Here is a 23,445-nt window from a genome sequence, read left to right on the forward strand (position 1 = left end):
GAATCTGAATATGATTTGCAAGATGAAAAATAGGAAGAAAAACATTTTCTGTTTAACTGAAAAATAATTTTCTTTGATTGCAGTTGGAAATAGTGGTTTTGCATTGATTTTGATATTCCATTTGATGGTTGTTTGTGATTTAATGGTCAAGGGAAGACAACAATTAAACTTTTGAATGAAATTTTCCGTTTGTATTAACTTTTTATTTTTCTGTACGTTGCGAAGATATTTCCATCTGAAACCTCTCCAAAGTCGTGATTCAGACGATTTATATAAAATGGATGATTTATTCTTTGCAGAGCAGAACAGCGAGGAAGCGAGACAAAAGTTATCTTACAAATATATAAGAGCCTGAATGTATTTTATCATAAATATTTATGTCATTCATTTTGGACTCAACATGCGCGATGGATAGAAATACGATTAAAAATGAATTTTAATGAAGCAGAAATGAACGGGGTTGGAAGACATTCAAAGCTAAAAGGAAGAATGTCCAATCTCTATGAAAAGGGAACCTTTTTGAAGAAGAAGAGGACATTTTCATTTTTAAGTTTGTTGGAGAGATTGGGGCAGATGAGTGAAACAGGACATTGGAGGCAGCTAGAACAGAACAAGGCGCCTTTCTTGGGATGAGAAGGGGAAGACATTGCTTTTATGGACCGGGGGGAGCGATGGAACTGGATTTGATTACTTGGGTTGAGAGGCGAAAATACGAGGAAAACAGACAGTTTTGCATTATACAGGCAGCTGGAGGCAAATGATAGGCAAAATGGATTTGAGTCATTTTGCTGTCGCCTTTTGCATTGTGTTATCGAAGGGTTATCCATTGAATCAGAGAACGAGGTAGTGATGCTGAGAATATCTTCTGACAGAAGATATATAGTATTCAAACTTGAAAATAACATCTCATTCACCATCTTTGTCATCTTCATCTCTATCATTGCCATCATCGCTGTCATCATCATCCTCATCTTCATTAAAAATTTTATTGAAGCATTTTTATTATTTGTGTATTATTCGAGTGGAATCAGTGCCGAGGATTGGAAATAAAGCAAGTTTTTGGAAGCAGAACAGAATCAATTTCATTGATGTTGAGATTGGCAGCGGAGACAGATCAGCTGGATGTTGTTGGCAGAAAAGAACAATAATTTGAGAGGCACTCGAAGAAGAAGAAGAAAGCGTGTGAAGATTGGCAATAAATATATTTTTAGAGTTTGTTTTGTATTATTTTTTTTCTCTATTTTTTCAAACATTTATTTATTTATTTATTTATTTATTTATTTTTTGAGGGATAAAGATTTATGGAAGGACATTTTCAGGCAATGAATGAACATGGGGAAAAGAGCACATTTGATGCTTTTGAGAAAGCAGGCAACACAATTTTTTTGAGAATATCGAAGAATGAGCTGGAGGAAATCAATGAAATGAATGGAAGAGAAGACATTTGAAGATTTGTGCAGCGATTTGAAGAAGGACGCAAAGCGATAGAAAAGAATAATTGGTAAATGGAGGAAATGGCTGAAAAAGAAATCTGGCAGGAAGTAAAGAAGAAGAAGGAATAGGTGAATCAGAAAATTGAGAAAAGAAAAAGGTACTGATTTGTCATATTTTTAATATCAATTTTATGTATTTTTTATATTTTTCTTTATTTTCTTGAATGATGACAGTGACTTTTGCATGAATATTCAAAAGGGATGAATGCGAATGGAATATGGAAAGAAGGAAGAAAACGGAAACAGAAGGAAAAAAAAGAGATTAAGGCGAAAACATTCCTATCAGAAGAGGTGAGCGAAGACAAAAAAAAGATACCGAAACATATTGGGATATTTTGCAAAATTTTTCTGAATGAGGGGGAAGAGAAGGGAGTATTTCAGTGAGCAAATCTCACTTCTCTTCTTTTTGTGTCTCATCAGCCCCATTCCTATCATCCCCTTCCATACCTCTTGTATACCTCTCCAAATTATCGTTTTTCAACATCTCAACAGCAAATGATGCATGTTTGCCTACAACCACAATGTCAACCCAAACCACATGTCTGATGAGCAGTTGCTCATTTTCATCAGTTTGTGATGTGTATGATGGCGGAATTGTTCATTCCCTTAATAATCCCTATGCCTCCTTGACAGCCTCAAATACTTCATTCATCGGATGTTGTCGGACAAGAAACGTTGTATGTGAAGGAACTAAAACTAATAAGCTGGCTCCAGGGAGGCAGAACATAACGGAAAATGGAGCAAACTCATTCACTTGGTGCAAATGGAGTGGTTCAAGGACAACTGGAAAAAGTGATTCTGTTTCAGACTGGATATCGAGCGGAGGGGCAATCTTCATGTACAGCCAGTCGTCGGCATCGGTGTCTGTTTCTCATTGTGTGTTCAATGGATGTGTTGCATACAGCCGGGGCGGGGGAATAATGTGCGTAAGCATGAAAGAAGTTAAAATAGAGAACAATATATTCAATACATGCACAGCTAAAAATTTCTATGGAGGAGGGTTGTTTGTATATTCGATTTCAACATGTGTTCGGATCAGCAGATGTGAATTTCGAAACTGTTCTGCTTATGGCTGGGGAGGAGGACTTTATCTCGAAAATTTTAATGTTTCAGGATCAAGATGCATTCCAACAGAAAATGAAGGAGGGAAGAGTGCGTGCGTGTTTGACTGCAGTTACACTTCATGCTCTCTTACAGGTTCAAGTGGTGGAGGTATGTATTGCAACAATGTTCCAGTTGCATTCAAAGTGAGGAGCATTCAGTTTATTTCATGTTCAGCGGCATCACATGGAGGAGATTTGAGATTGCATCCAAACAGACCAACAGCACCTGATGATGGAATCTATTGTTATTTCCTTTTCTTTCATGAATGCAAATGCTCTGCAAATACTCCACGCGGACATGATATTGCATATGCAGATTATTACATTGTTTTTTTGAGCACAGGAGATCCGTTCTATGAATGTTACACAACAAACACAGATGACAAGAGAGTATGTTATGGATATAATTATGCAAATTCAAGTGCTTGGACATATCGGCACACGGAAAAGAAAGATTGGCTGAAGGACAAGATGATATATGTTTCTGTGAGTGAGAATGACTTGTATGAGCTATGTGGGTCAAATGAATCAAATCCGTGTCTGACAGTAAAGAAAGCGTTTGAGATGTGTGAGGTGCAGATTAGCTTGTCAGTCACGCTGATGGAAGGGAATCACAAAAGTGGGGCAACAACAATTGAGATTGGGACAAAGAAAATTTCGGTCATTGGGAGAGGCAAAGAGAAGAGTTCGATTGGAGCAGGAGCCCTTTTATCAGCTGGAGCGCTGTTCAGTGTGTCAACAGGTCATCTTGGAATGAGTCACTTGAAGGTTGACTGCAACTCAAATGCAAGTCCTTCGCCGAGTGTGGTTGTGGTATCTGATGGGTGTGGGGTCATTCTCATTGGATGATGTTGTGATCACCACGAATGTTTCTTCAGGAAACAATGTGATGTCTTCGTCAGTGTTTGTGGTGCCGCTGTCACAGCTGTCGATGGTTGATGTAGAGATTAAAGATATGAATGTGTCAGAACCATTGTTCTCTGATCCGGATCTATCTTCTTCTTTTTCTTCATCTTTATTACCATCATTGTCGCCATTTTCGTTGACTTCGTCTTCTTCATCTTCTTCCATATATATTTCAAAAAAATTTCATCAGCATCTTCCTTCGTCGTCTTCCTCCTCACCTTCTTCCTCCTCTTCCTTCTTCTCTCCTCTCCCTCACCGAAAAAGAGAACTCTCTCTGTGTCACTCCCTTGAGCTTCGGGCTCTCCTTCACACCAGACGGCAGCTGCAGAGTGTCTGGTGTTGGGATGCCTTCAGCTGTGCAACTTGGGCTGACTATCCCTTCTCCCTCAAAAGTGCGCTGGCCTGCTCTTTCTCGGATAGTCTCCTTCATCTGCAAGTAACACGGCTCTTGGTACATCTCCTTCCGCCGCTCCTGATTCCCTCAGTAAATCTTCTTCATTCATTTCCCCCTTAATAGTTTATGGAGCCTTCTGTGGCACTTGTCTCTCTCTCAGACCTGAACTGGTTACGCCCTTCGCATAGGAATCGCTCCACTTTATCCGATTCCACGTTCCTTCATGTTTCCTTGTTTCTTCTTCGCGGACGACGACACGACTCTCCGCAACGAAATCCTTCCACTCATTTTCAACTGGAACTAAGAACCCACAGCCAAACAACCTGCACATAGGTCACCTTTCTCTCATCGCCTCTGGCAGAATCCCTCCGTTTTCCTTCAGCTTCCGGTCGGATCCTTCTTCTGCTAACTGTCACATCCCGCAGCTATCTGCCATCTCCTCCCTATCTTCCTTCGGTGCTCCTCTTTATCCCCTGCACTATTCATTCATCCCACCTTCCATGTGCCTCACACAACACCTCTTCACACGATGATTCATTGGCTGCCATGACTTCTTCACTCAGCGACTATCTACCAGACATCGACTCACTACACTCATTCCATTCCTCTAACATCTCAACAGCTTCTATCATTGCTTCTCTTACACACTCTGTCGCCTCCATCGTCTCCTCTGGATGTGCAGTTGAATCATATCCTTCGGTACTTTTCTCTTTCTCTTCTTCTCACTCAATCTCAACCAAGTTCTTCTTCTTATTATTATTATTCCTCTTCTTCTTCAACTTCATTCTTCCTCATTCATTCGCACATTCACACAGCATTTATCTTCATTTCGACAATTATGATCCTCCTTTTTATCTTCAACGCCTTCTTCGATGAATATCAAAAATGATACTGTTTTTTTCATTTCGTTCAACTTCCCATTGAATTCATCAAGAAGCATTAAAACCTGCTGAAATAGGAAACGCAAAAGAAATATTCTTTCTTTCACAGAATTTCAGCCGGACCTAACACGGCAATGAAATGGGTAATTTTGATCCAGAATAGCCGATCAGTAGGCTTTTTATTATAAATGGAGATCAACTCTGACTTTTTTCATTTAAAGTCCGAAGCATGCACAAATAAAAACGAAAGAGTATTAGAGAAATTCTATAATGAAATGGAAAAGCTCAAAAATAGCGTTTGGCAGGTTACACAACATCACGCGTATTCAACAAGCTATCAAAGACGAAACATTGAGGGAAACTTATTCATTTGAAAAGGCATATTAAATGGAAAATTCTATGAAACAAGAGAATTAATGTCCTTCAAGCAATGTTGATTTCATCAAATGCACATATGAGATGCTTTCTTCTATTTTGTTTGCCATCTCCCCAACTTTCTTCAACTTTTCCTTCATTTGCACATAAGTCCACAATTTGTCTGCTCATTCAATAACATTGCCAACGTTCTTCACCTTCTTCAGAAAACCCATCGCATTGTGCGCACTCTTGAAGGGAGTCTTTTCCAACTCGCAATACATTGCTTTGATGCAAAGATGACCATTCACATATTCATTGTTAGCTGCATACCCGTTGATAAAGATTTATTAATCGAAGTTCCAATTGCTTCTGTTCTGTCATGTCCAACAATCGAGTTGTCTTTCTGAGTGATGCTTGTCATGAAAGTGAACAAGGGTTCCTTCACAGAGCGACAAATGATTCACACACAAAATACACATCTCTTCCGACACTCGCCTTGTTGGCTGAAAACACGATATTGGTGATGGGAAAGGAGGATTCTGACACTTGTGAATTATCCTTGTACTTGATCATGAGAGCCACGCCTTTTCCTCCAGAACTTGTATCTTCGCTCACAGAGCAGGTGGAGAAGGTGGAATCACTCACTGAAAAGGAGTTGGCAGGGGCAGATGAGGCGAATGAGATGCACCCGCCATTGGTGGCAGTCTGTTGGCTCAACTGTTCTGAGTTGATGTTGGTGATGGTGCAGTTGGCGAGGGAGAGGGAGAGGGCAGGGGAGGTGGCAGAGGAGGGGACACAGCTGGTGGGGGTGGCTGTGGAGGTGATATCGGTGATGTTGGAGGAGTTAAATGTGAGGGGAGCTGCGAGGGATGCGAGGTGGAAGATGCTTGAGTTGCGAAGGGGGAGCCTGAGAAAGATGGATTCAATCATGAAGAAAAAGAATGAACAACAAAAGAGGTGATAACCTGTCAAATTCTTTTGGTATCTGATGAGGAGAAAAATAGTGTTGTGAGAAGGATGATAAAGAAAGTGTTGGAATTTGAAGTTGAAAGCTTGGAAACATTATTGAAAGGAGAATTTGGTTGATACAAAATTGAAGAGGAAAAAAGAAAAATTGAGAATGAATGAGGAAGGGAAAGAAAAAGAGTTAAAAAAAAATATTTAGAATTTCTTTTGAAAAATAGAGAAAGAGAGGGAATTCATCAGATGAAAAGAATTGTTTTGAATTTCATCACTTAAAGTTATGCATTTAAGAGTCTGTAAAAAAGATGGATTAAAAGATCCGGATGAACGCATTATTGAAAGTGCTGTTTGAATTGAAGGAATTTAAGAAAGTTAGTCGTTTTTCTTTTCCATTGAAAATCTTTTATTTTATTTATTTTTTCAGATTATTTTTCTTTATTTCTCTCTCTCCCTTTTATTTTTTCTTTGCAAAACAATAAATGTTACAAAAGATGTTTCACAACTGGTTTTTGTCTTTCATTTGTTTGTTTTTTCAACTTTTTCTATTTCCTCAAAACCTTTGATTTTTCAATATTTCTCACCATTGATATTTTCATTTATTGGAATTTGTTGAATATTTTTGGATTGAAAACACAATTATGAAGAGTTCGAAGCGGCTTGACCTTTGTTTGATATTCCATATTATTGATTTTGGTCTAATACTACTGAAAACCACATATGAAATTTCATTCATCTCAGACTGATGTTTTTTTGAAAGGACATGATAAAGACCAGTTGGGTATAAGTGATGAATGTGTAATCAAATGTCGTTTTATTCATTAATCTTGAAAATCAAAATAAAATTATTTCAGGAACTTTCCTCTTCTTACTGGAATTTTCCTGTTCAGCAAAACAATAATGCAATTCTTAGGTTATCATTTCTTTCATTTATTCCAGTGAAAGTTTAGCAGACATTCATGTCCAACTTTGATAGCTGAGCATTTGTTTCTCCTTCATAAAACTTTTTTCCAAGTTGTTAATTTGGTCCAGTTGAATGAATCACTGCGTTTCTCTGTTATTCATTTGTTCAGGCTCTTTCTTTTATTTGAAGAAGAAATACAAATTATTCACCATTTTGATTAGAAAAAATCTTTTTTCGAACGAAAGTCCAACCTTCAATCCTTTGAGCTTATTTCATGCCAAATGAAATATTATGAAAGATCATAATCTTCTATTGAAATGTGAAATTTATTCTTAAAATGAACTCCTAAAAGATAATGAATTGGAAAGATGATTTTGATTAATGCAGAAAAGTGATAAAAACTCCCTCCTCAACGGGATAATAAATTAGTTTATCATCCACCAATTAGAATAAAACGATATTTCGAAAAATATTTAAGTTCATTCAGCTGAATCTAAATATCCCATATGTGGTTTTTTTGTCCATAAATTAAAAACAGTTTGAATAATTCACCTTCAACCAATCCAATGATCATTGAGATTCATTCATTTCGTCTTTCAATTTTTAATTTTGAAAACATTTTTATTGTTCCTGGAAATCGAAAAAAACACATTCAGCTTCATCTTTTCTTTTCCGCTTGTCTTGCACTTCTCCACTTTTCTGCACAGTGTCAAGGTCAATCCTGATCTTTTGATAGCAATATTGAAAAAAAAAGTTTGAAAGATGAATTTTTCCCTTCCTTCGATCTTCTTCATCAATCAAATTGTGTGAAAATTAAGACAGTGTATCTTTCTGTATCATGAACATTCTTTATTTATTGTGATCAATCATACTCAAAATAACTGATTTGGCAATGAAAATGTGTTTGTGTGCTAAATTAACTTCATTTATCTTCAAAAAAAGATTCTTCTTTCGTTTTGACAGTTTTGTTGATTGTTAACACCAAAAAAGTCTCCAAATAAATTCTTCTTTTTTTTGAAAAATTCATACCTCCTTTGTTTCATTTACAGTCTGAATCCTTTTTGTTCATTTTTCTTTGAGATCTTTGATCAAAAAAAGTGATATTTGTAAGTATTCAAGTTTGTTAAGTTTCGAACTTTAAAAAAGAAGTAATAATTAATTCATTTTTTATTGAAACAACGTTCACATTTGCAATAATTCCGATTGATTTTTATTATTTTCATTTTGATATTAATTGAAAAAAGTCCATTTGTTGTGAAAATAGTTGCAATAGCTCGACTTTGAATAAATGAATATACTTATATTTTTTGGTTTTTTCTTGAGAGATTATTTGAAAATTTTCTTGACTGATAGGTGGTTTGATTTGATGATAATGCAAGTTCAACATGGTGAAATTTTTTTGAATTCATCTGTGATTGTGTCCAAATGTTATGAATTGAACTTTGATGAATCCATACAAAATATGCATGAATTGAAGGTGAAGACAATATAATAACCACATTGTTAAAATGAACTCTGAAGTCTAATGATATAGAGCTTTCGATTAAACAGAGTCCAGACAATCCATCATTCATTTCCAGACTGATAATATGCTCAACATCTTGAGTGGAGTTCTGTTTCTTTAATAAAATAGATTTTAAATAAGAATTAATTTTCTGGGAAAAGTTACGAAAAAATGCAATTGTTCGAGTTGAGTTTTTGTGAATAAACAGCCATTTTCCATCTCCTTTTTCATTTTCATTAACATGAAACAAGTCTTTAGCTTTATAAAGAAATGTGGGTTTTTGGATGAATTACATAATAGAATTGGAAAACAGTTCAAAAAGAAAACAAAAAAGAGAACCCATTTACAAAAATAAGTTAAAGATGACTATAAATGGAAATACAAAATCAAAAATACGATTATTGTCAAACATAACGAATAATTGAATCGTGTGTTTTTTTTTTTTGCTTCCAATACTGCTCATATTCTGTTCCTGTTGCTTTTCCTAACCACTTTTTGATTTCCTTTTCCTGACAATAATGATCACAACAACAACCACAACCGCAACAACAACAACCACCACTATTGGCACAACAATTGCAACAATTGTCCCTGTTTTTTTCTTTTGGGCTTCTTCTTTTTGTTTTTCTTGCCTCACTTTAAAATACTTTTCGTACACATCCACTGGATCTGAATCTTCGTCTTTTGCTGCCATAATCCATCCAGCAGCTGATTCGTCGTATTCGTTTGCAAACTCAAAGGAGTCTTCCTGTTCACAAAATTCTTCAATATCTGGCGCCATAATGAAAATTGATCTTGAAGTTGAATTAACTGTATTTGTGCTATCGATATCCAAATTGTTTGCAGCTGGTAGTTGAAGATGAGAAATTACCTTTTCCATTTTAATAAAAATTGCGCCAGCACTTGTCCCTCCACGTGATGCCATGCAAGATTTAAATGAGCATTTGTTTGTCCTTCCAATTGCAACTGTTGATTCTTCTGAACTGAGTGTGATATCCAACCCAGCAACATGCGAATTCTCTGCTTTCACTTCTTTCATGTGTAATCCTTCAATTGAAAATTTACCAATTGCATCTGCACTATCACTAACACTTATAGCAGATCCGTAAAGAACGTTGACTTTGTTGATCTCCACTTCATTCAATGTCACTTCCTCTGCTCCATCAAAAATAAATAAAGCATTCGAAAATGTCACGAATGATGTTTCATCTGTGCATTTCACTGAATTCATTTATAGTATGGTGGAAAACCCGAACATTTGCAGAAACCCGCACATATCATCTTGAATAATAAAAAAGTTGTTGAAAATTAATAAAATGAAGTTTATTTTTGTTAAAACTCTATGTCGTTTTCAAAATTTCATTTTTATTCTTGAAAATTAACTATTTTGGTACAATTTTCAGTTGATAAAAAATTTTGACACTTCTCATTTTTATTTTGATGTTATCTTTCAATGATTTCATTCTTTTTTTGTTTGCAACAAATATCACTCAACTTTTAAAGTATTTTTGTCTTTGACATCTTTTTATAATGCGAAGTGAAAAAAACAGAAAAATTGAAATCTTTTCTAAAATAATAAAATGCCGAAGAATTAACCGAAAATATAAATCCATTTTGACAGTGAAACATTGAAAATTACTTCTATAACAAAAAAAAAATAGGAAAATAATAACATTTATCTTATTTTCTTATTAAACTGAAAAAAATATGAAAAAAGTCAATAGATGAAATAGATGAAATTCAAAAGAATACCATTATTGCATTATAACTTCAAATGGAAACGAATTTGCAGATTTATCATTATGACGATCATCACATTGTTTTCAATCAAAACAATGGGTTCAAAACCCATTATATAATTTGGGTCATTATTTTTCATATCGTAACTTTGTTCGAAGAAAGATCTTTTTTTTCATAATTGTGGTATAATGAGAAAAAAGTCAAAAATACATGTTTATAAATAAATAGAAAAAGAATCTTGATTGAATTTTTGAAAACCAAGTTAATTTGAGAAAAATTTGAAAATTCCATTATTTCATTTAATTTTTGAGTAATTTCTTTTATTTGAATTATTTGATATCACAGAACCCAAAAAGTTTAATTATTGTTTGTAGATAATTTAAATTTGAGTATGATTTAATAGCATAACTTTTTTTAGATGATTCGTATGAGCTATCATCAGAAAATGAATGATTGTTTGATTTATTCCATTTTTGTGTAAAAATGCAAAACCAATAATTTGATTATATTATTTTTATTTAGACGTTCAAATATAACGATCGATGTATTTCTGTTCAGAGAGATTTCAGATATTAAAGCGAAGAAATGAAACAGCAAATGTTATTCGATGTTAAATGGAGCCAACAAATTATGTGAAGGATTTTCGATATTTCTTGAGACGAAAATGGACGAAAATGAAAAGTTTTGAAAGACAATAACAATAAGAGGTGTTAGTTTTTTTCTTTTTCTATTATAGAAAAGGATTTATCTTCTTTTTTTAGTTTTATTATTTAGATATTAGGATAATTTTTCAGATGTTTTCAGCCAATTGGCACCATGAAATGAAGAAAAAGGAAAAAGATGAACATTTTTAAATGAGGGAATTAAGGAACACGACTGTTGAGTTTGCATGGATTGAGCTGTTTGAAGATGTTATTTGGAGGAGTGCGTGTTATTTGAGGGGGAGTGTGGTTGTGGTGAGGGGATGTGGTGTGGAAATTGGGAGAGGCAAGGAGGCAGGGGTGTTTGAGCTGGGTGGGTACAGAGGGATTGGAAGGGGAGGAAATGTGTGTGGGAGACTGTTTGGAGGAAATGGGAGGATGGGGCAGACGGGGAGTGAGAGAGAATGTGGAGGAGGAAGAGGAGGAGGAAATCGAAGAAGAGAAAATGGAGAAAGCCAAAAAGTGAGTTTTTTGTGGCTGTTGAAGGAATAGTTGATAGATTGAGGGCTTTGAAGAAGGATAGCCAGATGAATTCAACACAAGACAGCGTTTATGAGAATGAAACAGAATGAAAAGAGAAGAAGAAGAAGAGACTGGAGAAGCAGGATGAGAAGAAGAGGAACGAGTTACTGAAGAAGAAAGGAAGAGATGGAAATGCAAAGCCCACATCGATCAGGTTGATTGGGCAGAAGGCGATCGACGAGGCGATGAAGAAGTTCAAAGAGCAGCAGGAGATAAAAAGAAGGGAGAAAGAAGAGGAAGAGCTGCACAAAATATCTGTGGCAAAGAAGATGTTGGCGGGAAGCCATTGGAGATCTCATCTTTCATGGCATCGGATTTGAGCATCACACCAGAAGAGGTGGAAAGAAGGAGAAAGGAGAAAGGAGATGTTGAAGGAGAAAGGGAAAGCTATGAAATGAGAAGGGAACGCAAGGGAAAGTGGAGTAAGCTGCAAAGTCAAAGAAGAAACAGGGCAGAAAGCCTCATCATATGACAGTTGCAGCGAAGGAAGCCAGCAAACGTCTGAAAAGCTGCAAAAAGACGAAGACAAGCAAAAAGAGAAGAGAGTTCAGAGGGAGAGAGCGATTCGCAGGAGGAAAGTGAGCAGGATGAGCTGAATATTTTCATTCAGCAGCAGACGATGCTGGAGACTGATGAAGCAAACAGCAACGAGATTGAGCAGTAGATCCCGTCAACGAAACAAACACAGCAGGATAGCCACGAAGCCAACAGACAGACTCCGAAAGAGGCGAAAATGAGGAGATGGCAGCAAATGACAAAGAGAAGAGCGAAGTAAGTGCTGAAGAGGGAGTGGGGCAGCTGAGCCGGAGCTAGAACCAGAGCCAGCAAGGCAACATGTCTCAGAATCGTGCATCACAGGGGCAAGCAGCAGCAGGGTAGAAGGCAAACCCGTCGATGTCTGTGATGAACCTTCTCACGTCAGACGAGGAGCTTCTGCCGTTCTTCACACGCACGTTCAAGATGGAAGAAAAGTCGTATTCAAGAATCAGGAAGGAGAAAGAGGAGAAAAGGAAGGAGTTGGAGCAGAAATGGAGCAAGAAGGCATGCAAAGAAGAGAAAGAGAAGGAGCTCAAAGGAGCTGCAGAAGCACCAGAGGCCAAGAATTCAGCATTCATCTTAAAGCGCATCAAGCGCATGAGGGAAGTGTATCTGATGCTGCACCAGGGGCTGATGAAGCAGAAGCATCCAGCTTCAACTGCTTTGTCACAGGCAGCTCTTTTCAATTCTTTGTCATCTTCTCTCGATGGGATATCTGGTTCGATAAGCTCAGAAGGAGAGAAGAGGTCACTGAGGGACACGAGGAAATTTCGGAGCTTTGGAAAAGGAGGCAGTCGAGGAGCTGAGCAGGATGGATGAAAGATGAGGAGAAGATGAAAGAAAGTCCGGTAATAATTGATCTTTCAATTGAAGTTGCGAAGGATGTGTTTGAGAAGATCACTCTCAGAGAAGGGGTCCAGGCGTGGTGCATTGCGAGAGAGCAGACAGTGAAGCATTCACTGAAGCTGGAAAAGAGAAAAGTGCTTCAAGGCAACCTGTAGAAGTTCATAACGAAATAAGGGGAGGACAAAAGGGAGAAGCAAAGAGAAGAAGAGGAATGGGAGTGGCAAAAGAAATTGGAGCAGGACATAATTATTGAGCTGCAGAATCAAGAAGAGGAAAGAAAGAGAAAGAGGAGGAAGCGAGAATGATGGAGTGAGAATAAAAGGAAAGAAAAATGAAAGTGAGTGGAATAATAAGCTCTGTTAAAAAATACAAAAGCTGCAAAAGCACACGTTTGATATAAGATTAACCGTCGAATCTCATTTGATATTAGTTTTTTTATGGCTTTTTTGTTTATTGTTTCATGTTGTGATCCATTCTTAAAAAGTGTCGCAAATCAGAAATAAATCAAATTCAGCATTTTCTTTTCTGAGTTTTAACTTTTCAAAAAGCGCTCTGAAGTTCAAAACAACAGAGCAACATGAAATTATTCTGTCAAAAAATTGCTGCAAATTGATTAAAAAAGAAACAAAACAGCATTATTGAATCTTTTTTTCTTACAATGATTTCCAGAGCTTTTCTTTGAATTTTTTATTTGTTTTATCTGTTTCGTTTTTTTCTCTCATTTCATATGTTCACTGCCTTCAAAAAATACAAAACATAGTTTTTCGTAACCGTGTCATATGTGAAATGAGGCATCATATTCAAGTGTTTCGGTTTTTATATTATCATCTCACCTTTTCAAAAAAAACATATATCTCTGTAAAATTCAGTAAAAAGATTGATTTTTTCTAACATAAGAAAAGAATTTATTTAAAAAAACAATAAACATTTCAATAAATAAAATAATGCACAATGTTTGGAACGAATAACAAATAAAAAACAACGAAAAACAACAACACAATAAAATAAAAGATTGCAATCCCCAAGCTCTTCATCCTTCATATAATTTTAAAATCAATCAACATTAATCACAAATAACTGCATATTCGACTTCGCTTCAGATTCGATTTTACTTTTTTTATGGAAAATTCGTTTATCAATGCTTCGCATAAATATCTCAAATCGCTCAAAATAGAAATGCACCGTTAATAACATTAATTATTTCATCAAAAAGATAACCACAAAAATTATAAACCTTGCTATTTTACACAAAAATGTAATAAATCAATCAATCATTTATTTTCAGATGTTGTTTAATTCAAATCACAAAAAAAAGTAATAACACTAATTCATACTCAAATTATAATTATTTTCAAACAACAATTGCTCTTGTTGGGTGTTGTAATACTAAATAATTCATATATTAAAAATTGCCAAAAAAATAAATGTTATTATGGTATATTCAAGATTTTCTCAATTTCACTTATTTTTCAATAATTCCTTCACACTTCCTTTTCATTTCACTTATTAACACATATTTGAGCTTTTTATTGCTCATACCACAATTATGAAAAAAAAGATCTTTCTTCGAACAAAGTTACGATATGAAAAATAATGACCCATTTTTTCAATCCAACAATGTAGACCTGTGCGACAAGTGGCAAATTTTGCCAGTAACTGACACAGGTGACCGACAGGACAATCATTTGCTGATCACAACCATAAATATTATTTTCTCGTCTTTATTTTGTTAATAATTTTCGAATAGAAATATTAATTATTATCAAAAAATTATTTCATATTTTAGACAGAATGTTTCATCAAACAACAAAATTTTTAAATTATGTTGTTACATGGCAGGATGCATTTTTTCTGAAAAAAAACAAGAAAGAAAGAAAAAGAGAAAAGAAAAGAAAAAAGAAATCCAAAGTGTTTTTTTTTATCAAATTTGAAATAATATATTTAAAATAATGATTTAAAACATTTTTTGCAATTTTATTTTGAAAATTCAATTAATCAAAATTTCCAAAATATATTTTTCACTGACAAGATCAGTGAAATATTGAATTTTATATGCCACTGGATGTCACTTCTGTCACTGACAATACATTTTGTCAATGAAATAAACACGTTCAAAATAGAAACAGAATAACAAAATAACTTGTTGAACATCTGAAATGTTTGAGATTTCGTTTTTCCATCTTTTTTACAACCATAACTTTTCATTTGATATTTGATAATCCTTTATTTTCGTTGAAAGAACCAAACATGTGTCCAAAAAAGATCTGAAGAATGCACATTGATAGACAATTTCAATTAACGATTGTTTGAAGATTGATATGTTTGTTAATTTCATTGTTTCATTATTCTTTGTTTGTTTGAATCATTTTTCAATTTCCTTTACGTGATGTGATTTTTTCACTTATAAATGCATAACTAATTTTATTTTGAAAACATACCTAACAAAGTCTTTGAATAACAATTCCGGATCTATTACAAAATAAAGGATGAAATTTCATATAATTTTTTATGGAAGTGAAAAGCAATATCAATGCCTTTACGAGGAACATTTGTAAAAGCAATGAAAATAAAAGTGTATGCATGAACTTAGACCAAGGTATTGAATCAATTTACTCAAATGCCACAAGCTGGACATGCTTATCATATAGCCTGAACAGCAATTGCAAAATTTCAACCATTAAAGTGCGGGACATTCAATGAAATTACGATCATTCTTTATTCTCCAGGTGCATGTTGAGTTAATTTTTAACGATCGCTGACAAATTGATATTTTTTACAAACCATTCATTCCACTGCTCAAAATTCTACACTCACGTTGTATGGTTCACCTCCTCTTCGATATTTTCATCTTATTTTGGATCATCTTCGAAGCAATTTTTCTTTCTCGATACTTTTTTTCCTATTGCAATGTGTTTATACGAAGATTCTATCAAAATTGAGGGAGTTTTTTTTTGGAAAGAGTTACAATCGAAAAGATCAGAGAAAAACCAGCAGAATAGAAAGATTTTTTTAACAGAAAAATAAAGGGCAGCTGGAGATGATGAAAGAAAGATGAAGAATGAAATGTGTTATTTTCCCGGAAGATTAAATCAATATATTTCTTTATGAAGTTTTCTGAAGAAGAAAAGAGAAGTGCGGAATAATCTTCCAAACACTTTTTTTTTCAAATGAAATTAGGTTTCACTTCATTTTTTTTTGAGAAATTATTAAAAGTCAAATAAAATTTTTAGACTCTCAAGTGCTTGTTATCAATTTTGCGAGTTGAATAAAAAGGATATAATTTTGAAGTTACAAATATTTTTGATTAAAATAAAGTGAAATATTCACAAAATATTCATTAATATCTCATGATGAATTATCGTAATATTTTCCGCTTTGAAAATAAAGTATCCTTTGTTAGCTAATGATTAAGTTGTCGTATTTTTCTTCTTCCATTTTATTATCCGCCTTTTCGTTCAATTTCTTCACAACATTCGTGAATAATTGCAAGCAATCAAATAACATTCTATCTACCACTGTTTGTCGCTGCATCTCTTCCAAAACAACATTAATAGCTCCCTCTTTTAATAAGCCATCTGTTTTCAAAGTTCTATTTCCTGCTGCTATTTCTAAATAAATATAAACATTTCTCCCCTATTTCTTTGCGATTGTCCTTCGAAGCTCGAAATACAAAAAAGAGCAATTGATAAACTTTGAATGTTTTTATTTCACAGTTTGCCTAAGAAAAAATATAACTCCAATACCAAGAGCCATCTCATCAAAACAAGCTTTTATTTCATTTCATTTCCTCTTTCATCTTTTTTCTTTCACAGTCAACACACCTTTCCAACTCTTCCAGTTCTCTTATTGCTTCTCTTCCGAAATGCAGTTCATTTGCAATGACATCTTCCAAATTTTCATCAAAAACTGCCACTCTGTCTGATGTGTGAGTCATATAAGATTGTTGTTTTTTTGATTTATTGGATAATCTCTTTAAAATGATTCATGAAAAGCTCACTCCACGCTCCTAAAAAGAAAATTAGAAAGAAATTCCAAAGGATCAAACATGAAATGGAAGTGTTCATACAAAAAATTCATCACACCAATTCAATAACAACAAAGCAGTTTGAACATCATTTTGAACTTCCTCTTTTCCCTCCTTCTTCAGAGCAACATTCAGAAGACAAGGTATTCAAATTGAAAGCAATTAAGAAAATTTCCGGTTGCAAAGCAAAAGATTTCACACGCAAATATTAGAAAGAAGATTTTCGTTCTTCTCCTCTTTTTTCTGCGTCATCAATCATCTTCATATATTTACCAAACAATGAATATGCGCAAAGGCCTTCGTTCCAATAACCTTCCATCACATTGAAATATCCAATATGCTGCAATTGTAAAAATGACATTTTCCAGTGGAGATTTCTTTCATTTAATCATTTTGTCAATTTAGTCAATGGTTCTTTTGAGAAAATTGAATTGCATTCATCCTTATTCATTTCTTTCTATCTTATGTTCATTTAATCTATTTTCTGTTTCCTTTCGTTTTCAGCGCAGCTTTCAAGCTCAAAAAACAATTCCGAATAAAAAACAAAGTCAGAAAGGAAATAATTAAGAATTTGAATGTGACAACGAATGCATACCATTGAATTTTCAATTGGCATGTATCCTCAATTTTTCTGAAATATTTTTCATTCAGGAAACAACATTTCTTTATCATAAAAATTGAAATCGCACATGCTAAGATTTATTGAATTGAAGTTAAATCGAAACTTAAATTGTTCATGACAACAACAATGTTGACACTATTCATCTTTGAATAAATATGACATGTAACGTATATTATTAGAAAACTATATTTTATAAATAAATTTATGTTATAATGGATCGAATGATCTTGTTAAAGAAATATTTTTTTAAATTGAAAACAAACTTGAAACCATAAATATATTCGATTTTACAGTTTTTTTATCAAAAAATTTGACCTTTTTTTTTTTTTTTCTTTTTCTTTTTTTTTTTTTTTTTTTTTTTTTTTAGTGACCGACAGCAATAAAAAATGGCATGTCGTGTCGCACAGGTCTACAACAATGTTTCATAAATTATTCAACTTTGAAGAACCGCATTTATGTGGTTTGTTCTTCATGTTTGATTTTGATTTTGATATCAAAAAATAATATTTTGTTCTTTTCATTGACAATAGCTCGACAATTCATAGTGTATTTTTTTGTCAAGTTTTTCAATGAAAAATGTTTGTTTTTATTGTTGCAGGTTTTTGGATCACTTATTTTCTTTGTCGAAAAATTTAGTTCATTGACTATTATGCGATTTATTTTTAAATCTGAAAATGAAATATATTGTTTTTCTCTTTTGTTTTTCTTTTTTCAAAAATGTTTTTATTTCTTTTTTTTCTGAAAATTATTGTTTCTTTTCATTGAAAATGCTTATCCTTGCTTTTTAAGAAAAAAAAGAGTTATCCTGATTCTTTATCAAGAATTATTGAAACTTGTTGTTGGAAACAACGCAATTAACAAAATGTTTGGCAATCAAATTGCATAGTGATTTCCTGAAAGATTATTGTTTGATATGAAGAGATTGAAAAGGTTTGTTATGTTTTTCAACTTTTCACGATAGTTTATTTCTCACAAATCATTTTTCTTTGGATTATTTTCACTTTCATCAGAATCCGTAAAAAGAACATATTGCTCGGATAATCTTTTGGGCAAACCTTTCACTGATCTCATGGAATATTTTTTGTGCAATTTTTTTCCATCCGAATCTTCTTCTTCGTTGCTTGATGAAAGATCTTCTTCTATATATTCACTGCTGTCAAGATCTCTTTTTTCCTTTTCTTTCGATTTGTTTAATCTGTCGGAATGATGATCAGTTTCTGAAGATTCTTCTTCAGAATAATAAGAAGTACTTGACAAATCAGAAACTTGTTTTCGACCATCTGCTTCATCCAAATGATCTGACCGGCACAAAATAAATCTTTTCTGTTTGTTTTTTCTTCTGAAAACATGAACGACCAAAATATTTTCTTCCCCTTCTTGTGAATCAGTTGGATCTGATTCGAAGTCTGTTGAACATGAGTTATCGTTAGGCTCAGTATCGTCGCTAGTGTTTTCATTAGAAGTGAGGTTTGAAAGCTTATATTCTGTAGAAGTTATTTTTGAAGATGAAGGTCTTTCCTTAATATTTTGAATCGTTTTTTGATTAATATATGTTGTGTGAACATTCTCAACTCTTTCATCATCACAAATAGACTTTTTCTCTTCAAAAGCTTGCCATTCCTTCAGAACTGCTGTTGATGTAATTAGTTTCCCAGAGATAGACCATCGGTTCGTCTGTCTTGCAGGTTTTATGCCGAAAGGAAAGTTATCCAAAGTGCGCCTCAGAACGTGAGATATTCGAGAAGACATTATTCCAGCTTCATTGAACCCATGCCGTATTACTCTTGGGGCCATCGCATAATAAGAGCAATCTGCGATGGCTTGGACAAAAGGAAAAAATTCTGTTTTCATTTTGCTCACACTTGGTTCATTTCGAACATTTTTCAATTGCTTTTTGAGTGCAGCATTAGGTCCGAGATCAAGTGGCTGAAGGATGTGGGATGTGTGTGCTGGAAGCACAACGACATCCACGTTTTCTTCAGATAATTTTTGCCACAGCTAGATATTTTGTCTTGAAGAATGGCCGTCAAGAATAATTAAAGCAGAAGGAAATGAATGGATTGTTTTTTCTTCAGATATTTTTTCATATTTAGTCATTTCTTTTTTCGATAAGTTTGCTTTCGGAAGATGAGCGTCATTCTTTATCCACCAATCTCTATTATCATCTTCTTCAAATAGAAATATTCCTTCATCAGAACAATCAGAATGAGTTTCATCACAAAAGTTTGAAATTACACCAACATCAACTTTAGGAAATCCATCTGATGGAATTTGAAAACTCTTTTTGATTCAAATAGAATTTTCACACTCTGAAAATTCTTTTGAAGTGTCATATGCGGATTGTTGCAGTTGCTGCAACGCTTGAATTCGATCTCCTTCCGAATACATTGTATTTGAAAGTTCCAGTTTGTCAGAACAAACGGATTCCTTGTGACTTTTTTCATTATCACACTGATCTTTGGATTTTGAGGATTTTGTCGGTGAATCTGAGTTATCTGTTGGAAATAGTTCTGATCCAGCTGTTGAATGCAACACTAGAGATTCATGATCGTCATCATCTTGTATATTTTGTTGTGTTGTTTTTTCACTAGAATCATTCTTTTTCATTTTCTGATCGCATTTTTCTAACCTTCTTTCTTTCGTTTTCAATTCACAAGATTTTTTTTGGAATATTTCATATTGATATTGTTGAATTCTTTCAACAACTTTTCTTTGCTTTTGAATGAAAGGAAGTACATGTTCTAACATTATTTTTTCAAATAGCTCTTTTGTCATCCATCCTTTTTGAGTTGAATGCAAAACGAACGAATCGTCATTCCATTGTTCGTTGATTTCTTTTTCATATTTTGAACTGAAAAGAAGATGAGTGGGGAGATGATATCCATCAGCTCTCACAATGAATAAAAGAGTTAAATGACGAAGAGGAGGCGTTTCTAAACATGGCAAGTATTTGCATTTTTCATTAGCAATTCTTTTCCTATGATGACGACAATTGGACTGACAACTTGTTTCGTCCAATTGTAATATTAACGAAGGATGGTATTTTTTCTTCAGCATCAAAGTTCGCAAATGAGAAAGAAAAGACTGTATGTTTTCTTTTAACGATGCTCTCAAGCGTGCATGATCAAGTCGAACTGGATTTATCATTCGCAATTGTTTTTGCCTTGATAAAAAATCGTAAACCCATCTAAGACTCGGTGTTTCGATATATTCAGAAGAGGCCGGAGATCTTTCAATTCGAATTTGTCTTGCCTTGATTGGGAAAAAAAGTTAAAAATTTCAAAATAAAAAAATCATACTAAAAAAGGAATGTCATTTATTGATGGCTGCTTTAAACATTGTGCCAATTCAATATAATTTGAACAAGCTTCTCTTCTTCTTCCTTTGTCAAATATCGTGGTCTTCCATTAATACCAGATATCTCACCGCGAGATTCCATTCGATTTGCTCTGTTTCTTCGAAAATATTCTTTTCTGGAATTATTCATATTTTCTGTCTTCACTTTTTGCATTTTAAAAATATGAATATTTTCTTTTGACTGATTTCTGCTAATTTTTGGCTTTTTGAGAATATAATATGGAATTTCTCCCATTATAGCAAATGCATTTTCATACTTATTAAAAATTCGTTCATAATTTCATGTGTTTATTAAAAAAGACTTAAATTTGACACTAAAAATTTTTTGATGTTTCCAAAAATCCAAAGAGTGCGGGTTTTTGCAAATGTTCGGGTTTTCGCACACATCATTATTTTTTCTTTGAAATCCTTCCTCTTTTGTCTTCATTCTTTTTGATAACAAACTGAATATGTTTTCACCTCTTGCACCAAACTAAAAATTATGAAAATCATGGCATTTACGCATATTCCTTTGTTTCCAACTTTTTATGCAATTATCAGTTCAATTCTCATCGTATTGCTCTCTCAAGCGGATATTGACCATTTCAACAATAAGTCATATTCCTGCACTTTGGAGAGGTTATGAATAGAAATATCTTCACAACCAATAGAACAATATAAAATGCATTCATGTAGATATTTTCATTCAAAAATAAAATTGTTGAATTTCGTCAACAATCCAATTTCAAAAATAATTTCGCAAAATTAAAAAAATCAATTCATCTTTATCTTTGTTTGATTTCACCATTGGATATATTATTAATGATTCAACAGGACAGATTCGCTCGTTGGTTTCTGATTTTTCTTTCAGAAAAACTGATCCTAATAATATTTTCAGATCATTGAATCCATAACAACAAACAGAAAAACAAAGCGTTCTTTTTCTTTGGAATTGCAAATAGAGAATGTTCACGCAAGATAGAATAGTTTGAACGCCCATGTTTCTTTCATCTTTAGTGAGTTTTTATTTTTCATTTACTCTTCTATCCAATCATTTGAACTTTCATTGTGAATATCAAAATGGCGTGCTTTCTTCATTCAATTTTTTTAAAAAAAACATCTGTATATAGGAGACAGACAATACAAAAATGTTCATAGGCTTGTAATTATTATTTTGCAGAATTCTATTTGATTGGATTTCTTTCTTTCTTTCCTTTTTATTGAAGAATTGTTTTCCAAGCTTAGACTCTGTAATGAGGAAGAGCAGAAACAAAAAATTCTTGAAATGAGGGGAGTTATGGATTATATGAACGAAAATGAATTCACGTCCGTTTTTTCGATTGGAATATTGAACAGAATGAAGATGTTTATTGAGGATAGGAAACTATCGATAGAAAATACAATTTTGCTGTTGAAGCATATTGGATATTGCAAAGAGTTGAAAGACATATTGAATGGAGAATTTTTTCATTCTAAATTGAAATATTTTATTCGAAATATGATTATTGACGAAAATGAGAAAAAAGAAGAGAAGAATGAAAAGCTTTTGGTTGATCTTTGTGAATGCTATCTTTTATTGGACCCTGGGGTATCACTGGAATTGCTTTCAACTTGTGTGCCTATCCTTCTGAAATGGGCATTGAACAAAATGGAAAACAAAGAATCACGAAAAGATGTGGAGATGGCTTTATTGGCATTGAGCAGTTATCAATATTGTGTATGAACATAGCTATTTCATTTTTGATTTCTTTGAATTGTTTCTCTCTTTTTTTTTATTAGCACATAGAGCAAGAACTGAATTTGAATGAAATCAAAGAGATTATCAAATATCATCAAGAGCACCGCAATCTGACTCATCTTGCCTATCAATCAATTTGGAGATATTTGATAGACAGATTGGAGAAAGATAAAAGCTTAGAAAGAGTATTTGTGAATGAACTGCATTTTGTGAGAGAAGCAGCAAGCGAATTGGAAGATCTAATAAAATGTGTTGATTGGAAGAAGAAAAAAGAAATGAGCGAAAAAGAAGCGAGAGAAGTGCATATTATCAGAAGATGGATCCGAACATTGCGTCATTTCTTTGAATACTTTCGGTTGTGGAATGAAGAACTTGCAGGACTTATCAGCAGCATTGCACAGTTGTTTCGAGCAGCAAGAGAAAACAAAAGAGAAATTAGCTGGCAATGCATTAATTTATTGAAAGCTGCGGAAAAAAGAAGAGACACGAAAATCAATTTCTTTTTGAAAGGAGGAGCTGTCGATGCGTTTTTGGAGGAGATTCAGCAATCAACGATAGATAAAAGAATGGAATGTGAAATTTTGAATTTTTTTTCAAGGATTTCAAGGAAATTGGAAAAAAAGATTAAAGATGAACAGGAAAATGAGAAAAGAAAGGCAACGAAAAGGAAGGTTTTTGAAAAGCTGGAAGAAGAAGGATACGAAGATACCGTCGTCAGTTTTCATGGAACCTTTGATTTTCTTCAAGAGGAAAATTTTTTTCAATTATGGTTGGAAATTTCTGATTCTTTGTGAATGTTTGAGAAAATGTTTTGAATTTGTAACTCAAATTTTTTAATTGAGTTTTATCTTATCAATTCACAAAAAAGAAAACAAGA

General features: G+C 33.6%; 5 protein-coding genes across 5 annotated transcripts; 4 read left to right on the top strand and 1 right to left on the bottom strand.

Moving 5' to 3' along the window:
- Window positions 1–2,014: 2,014 nt before the first annotated feature.
- Window positions 2,015–3,942, top strand: MONOS_10811 (uncharacterized protein; the record flags this gene model as incomplete). Its single annotated transcript, XM_067863288.1, has 3 exons — window positions 2,015–3,398; window positions 3,475–3,637; window positions 3,693–3,942. The coding sequence occupies 3 exons, from the start codon at window positions 2,015–2,017 to the stop codon at window positions 3,940–3,942; spliced, it is 1,797 nt and encodes a 598-aa protein (XP_067727595.1).
- A 1,571-nt stretch (window positions 3,943–5,513) lies between these two features.
- On the top strand, window positions 5,514–6,248 carry MONOS_10812 (uncharacterized protein; the record flags this gene model as incomplete). The annotated part of the gene is made up of 1 exon (XM_067863289.1): window positions 5,514–6,248. One exon carries the CDS (start codon window positions 5,514–5,516, stop codon window positions 6,093–6,095), a length of 582 nt encoding a protein of 193 aa, XP_067727596.1. The 3' UTR covers window positions 6,096–6,248.
- Window positions 6,249–8,986: 2,738 nt separating this feature from the next.
- On the bottom strand, window positions 8,987–9,810 carry MONOS_10813 (uncharacterized protein; the record flags this gene model as incomplete). Its single annotated transcript, XM_067863290.1, has 1 exon — window positions 8,987–9,810. Exon 1 carries the CDS (start codon window positions 9,731–9,733, stop codon window positions 8,987–8,989), a length of 747 nt encoding a protein of 248 aa, XP_067727597.1. The 5' UTR covers window positions 9,734–9,810.
- Window positions 9,811–11,096: 1,286 nt separating this feature from the next.
- On the top strand, window positions 11,097–11,435 carry MONOS_10814 (uncharacterized protein; the record flags this gene model as incomplete). Its single annotated transcript, XM_067863291.1, has 1 exon — window positions 11,097–11,435. One exon carries the CDS (start codon window positions 11,097–11,099, stop codon window positions 11,433–11,435), a length of 339 nt encoding a protein of 112 aa, XP_067727598.1.
- A 924-nt stretch (window positions 11,436–12,359) lies between these two features.
- Window positions 12,360–12,821, top strand: MONOS_17579 (uncharacterized protein; the record flags this gene model as incomplete). The annotated part of the gene is made up of 1 exon (XM_067870512.1): window positions 12,360–12,821. The coding sequence occupies one exon, from the start codon at window positions 12,360–12,362 to the stop codon at window positions 12,819–12,821; it is 462 nt and encodes a 153-aa protein (XP_067727599.1).
- Between the last annotated feature and the right edge of the window lie 10,624 nt (window positions 12,822–23,445).

The sequence above is a fragment of the Monocercomonoides exilis genome (assembly GCF_001643675.1).
Source record: "Monocercomonoides exilis strain PA203 chromosome Unknown scaffold22-1379369, whole genome shotgun sequence".
Taxonomy (NCBI): domain Eukaryota; phylum Preaxostyla; order Oxymonadida; family Polymastigidae; genus Monocercomonoides; species Monocercomonoides exilis.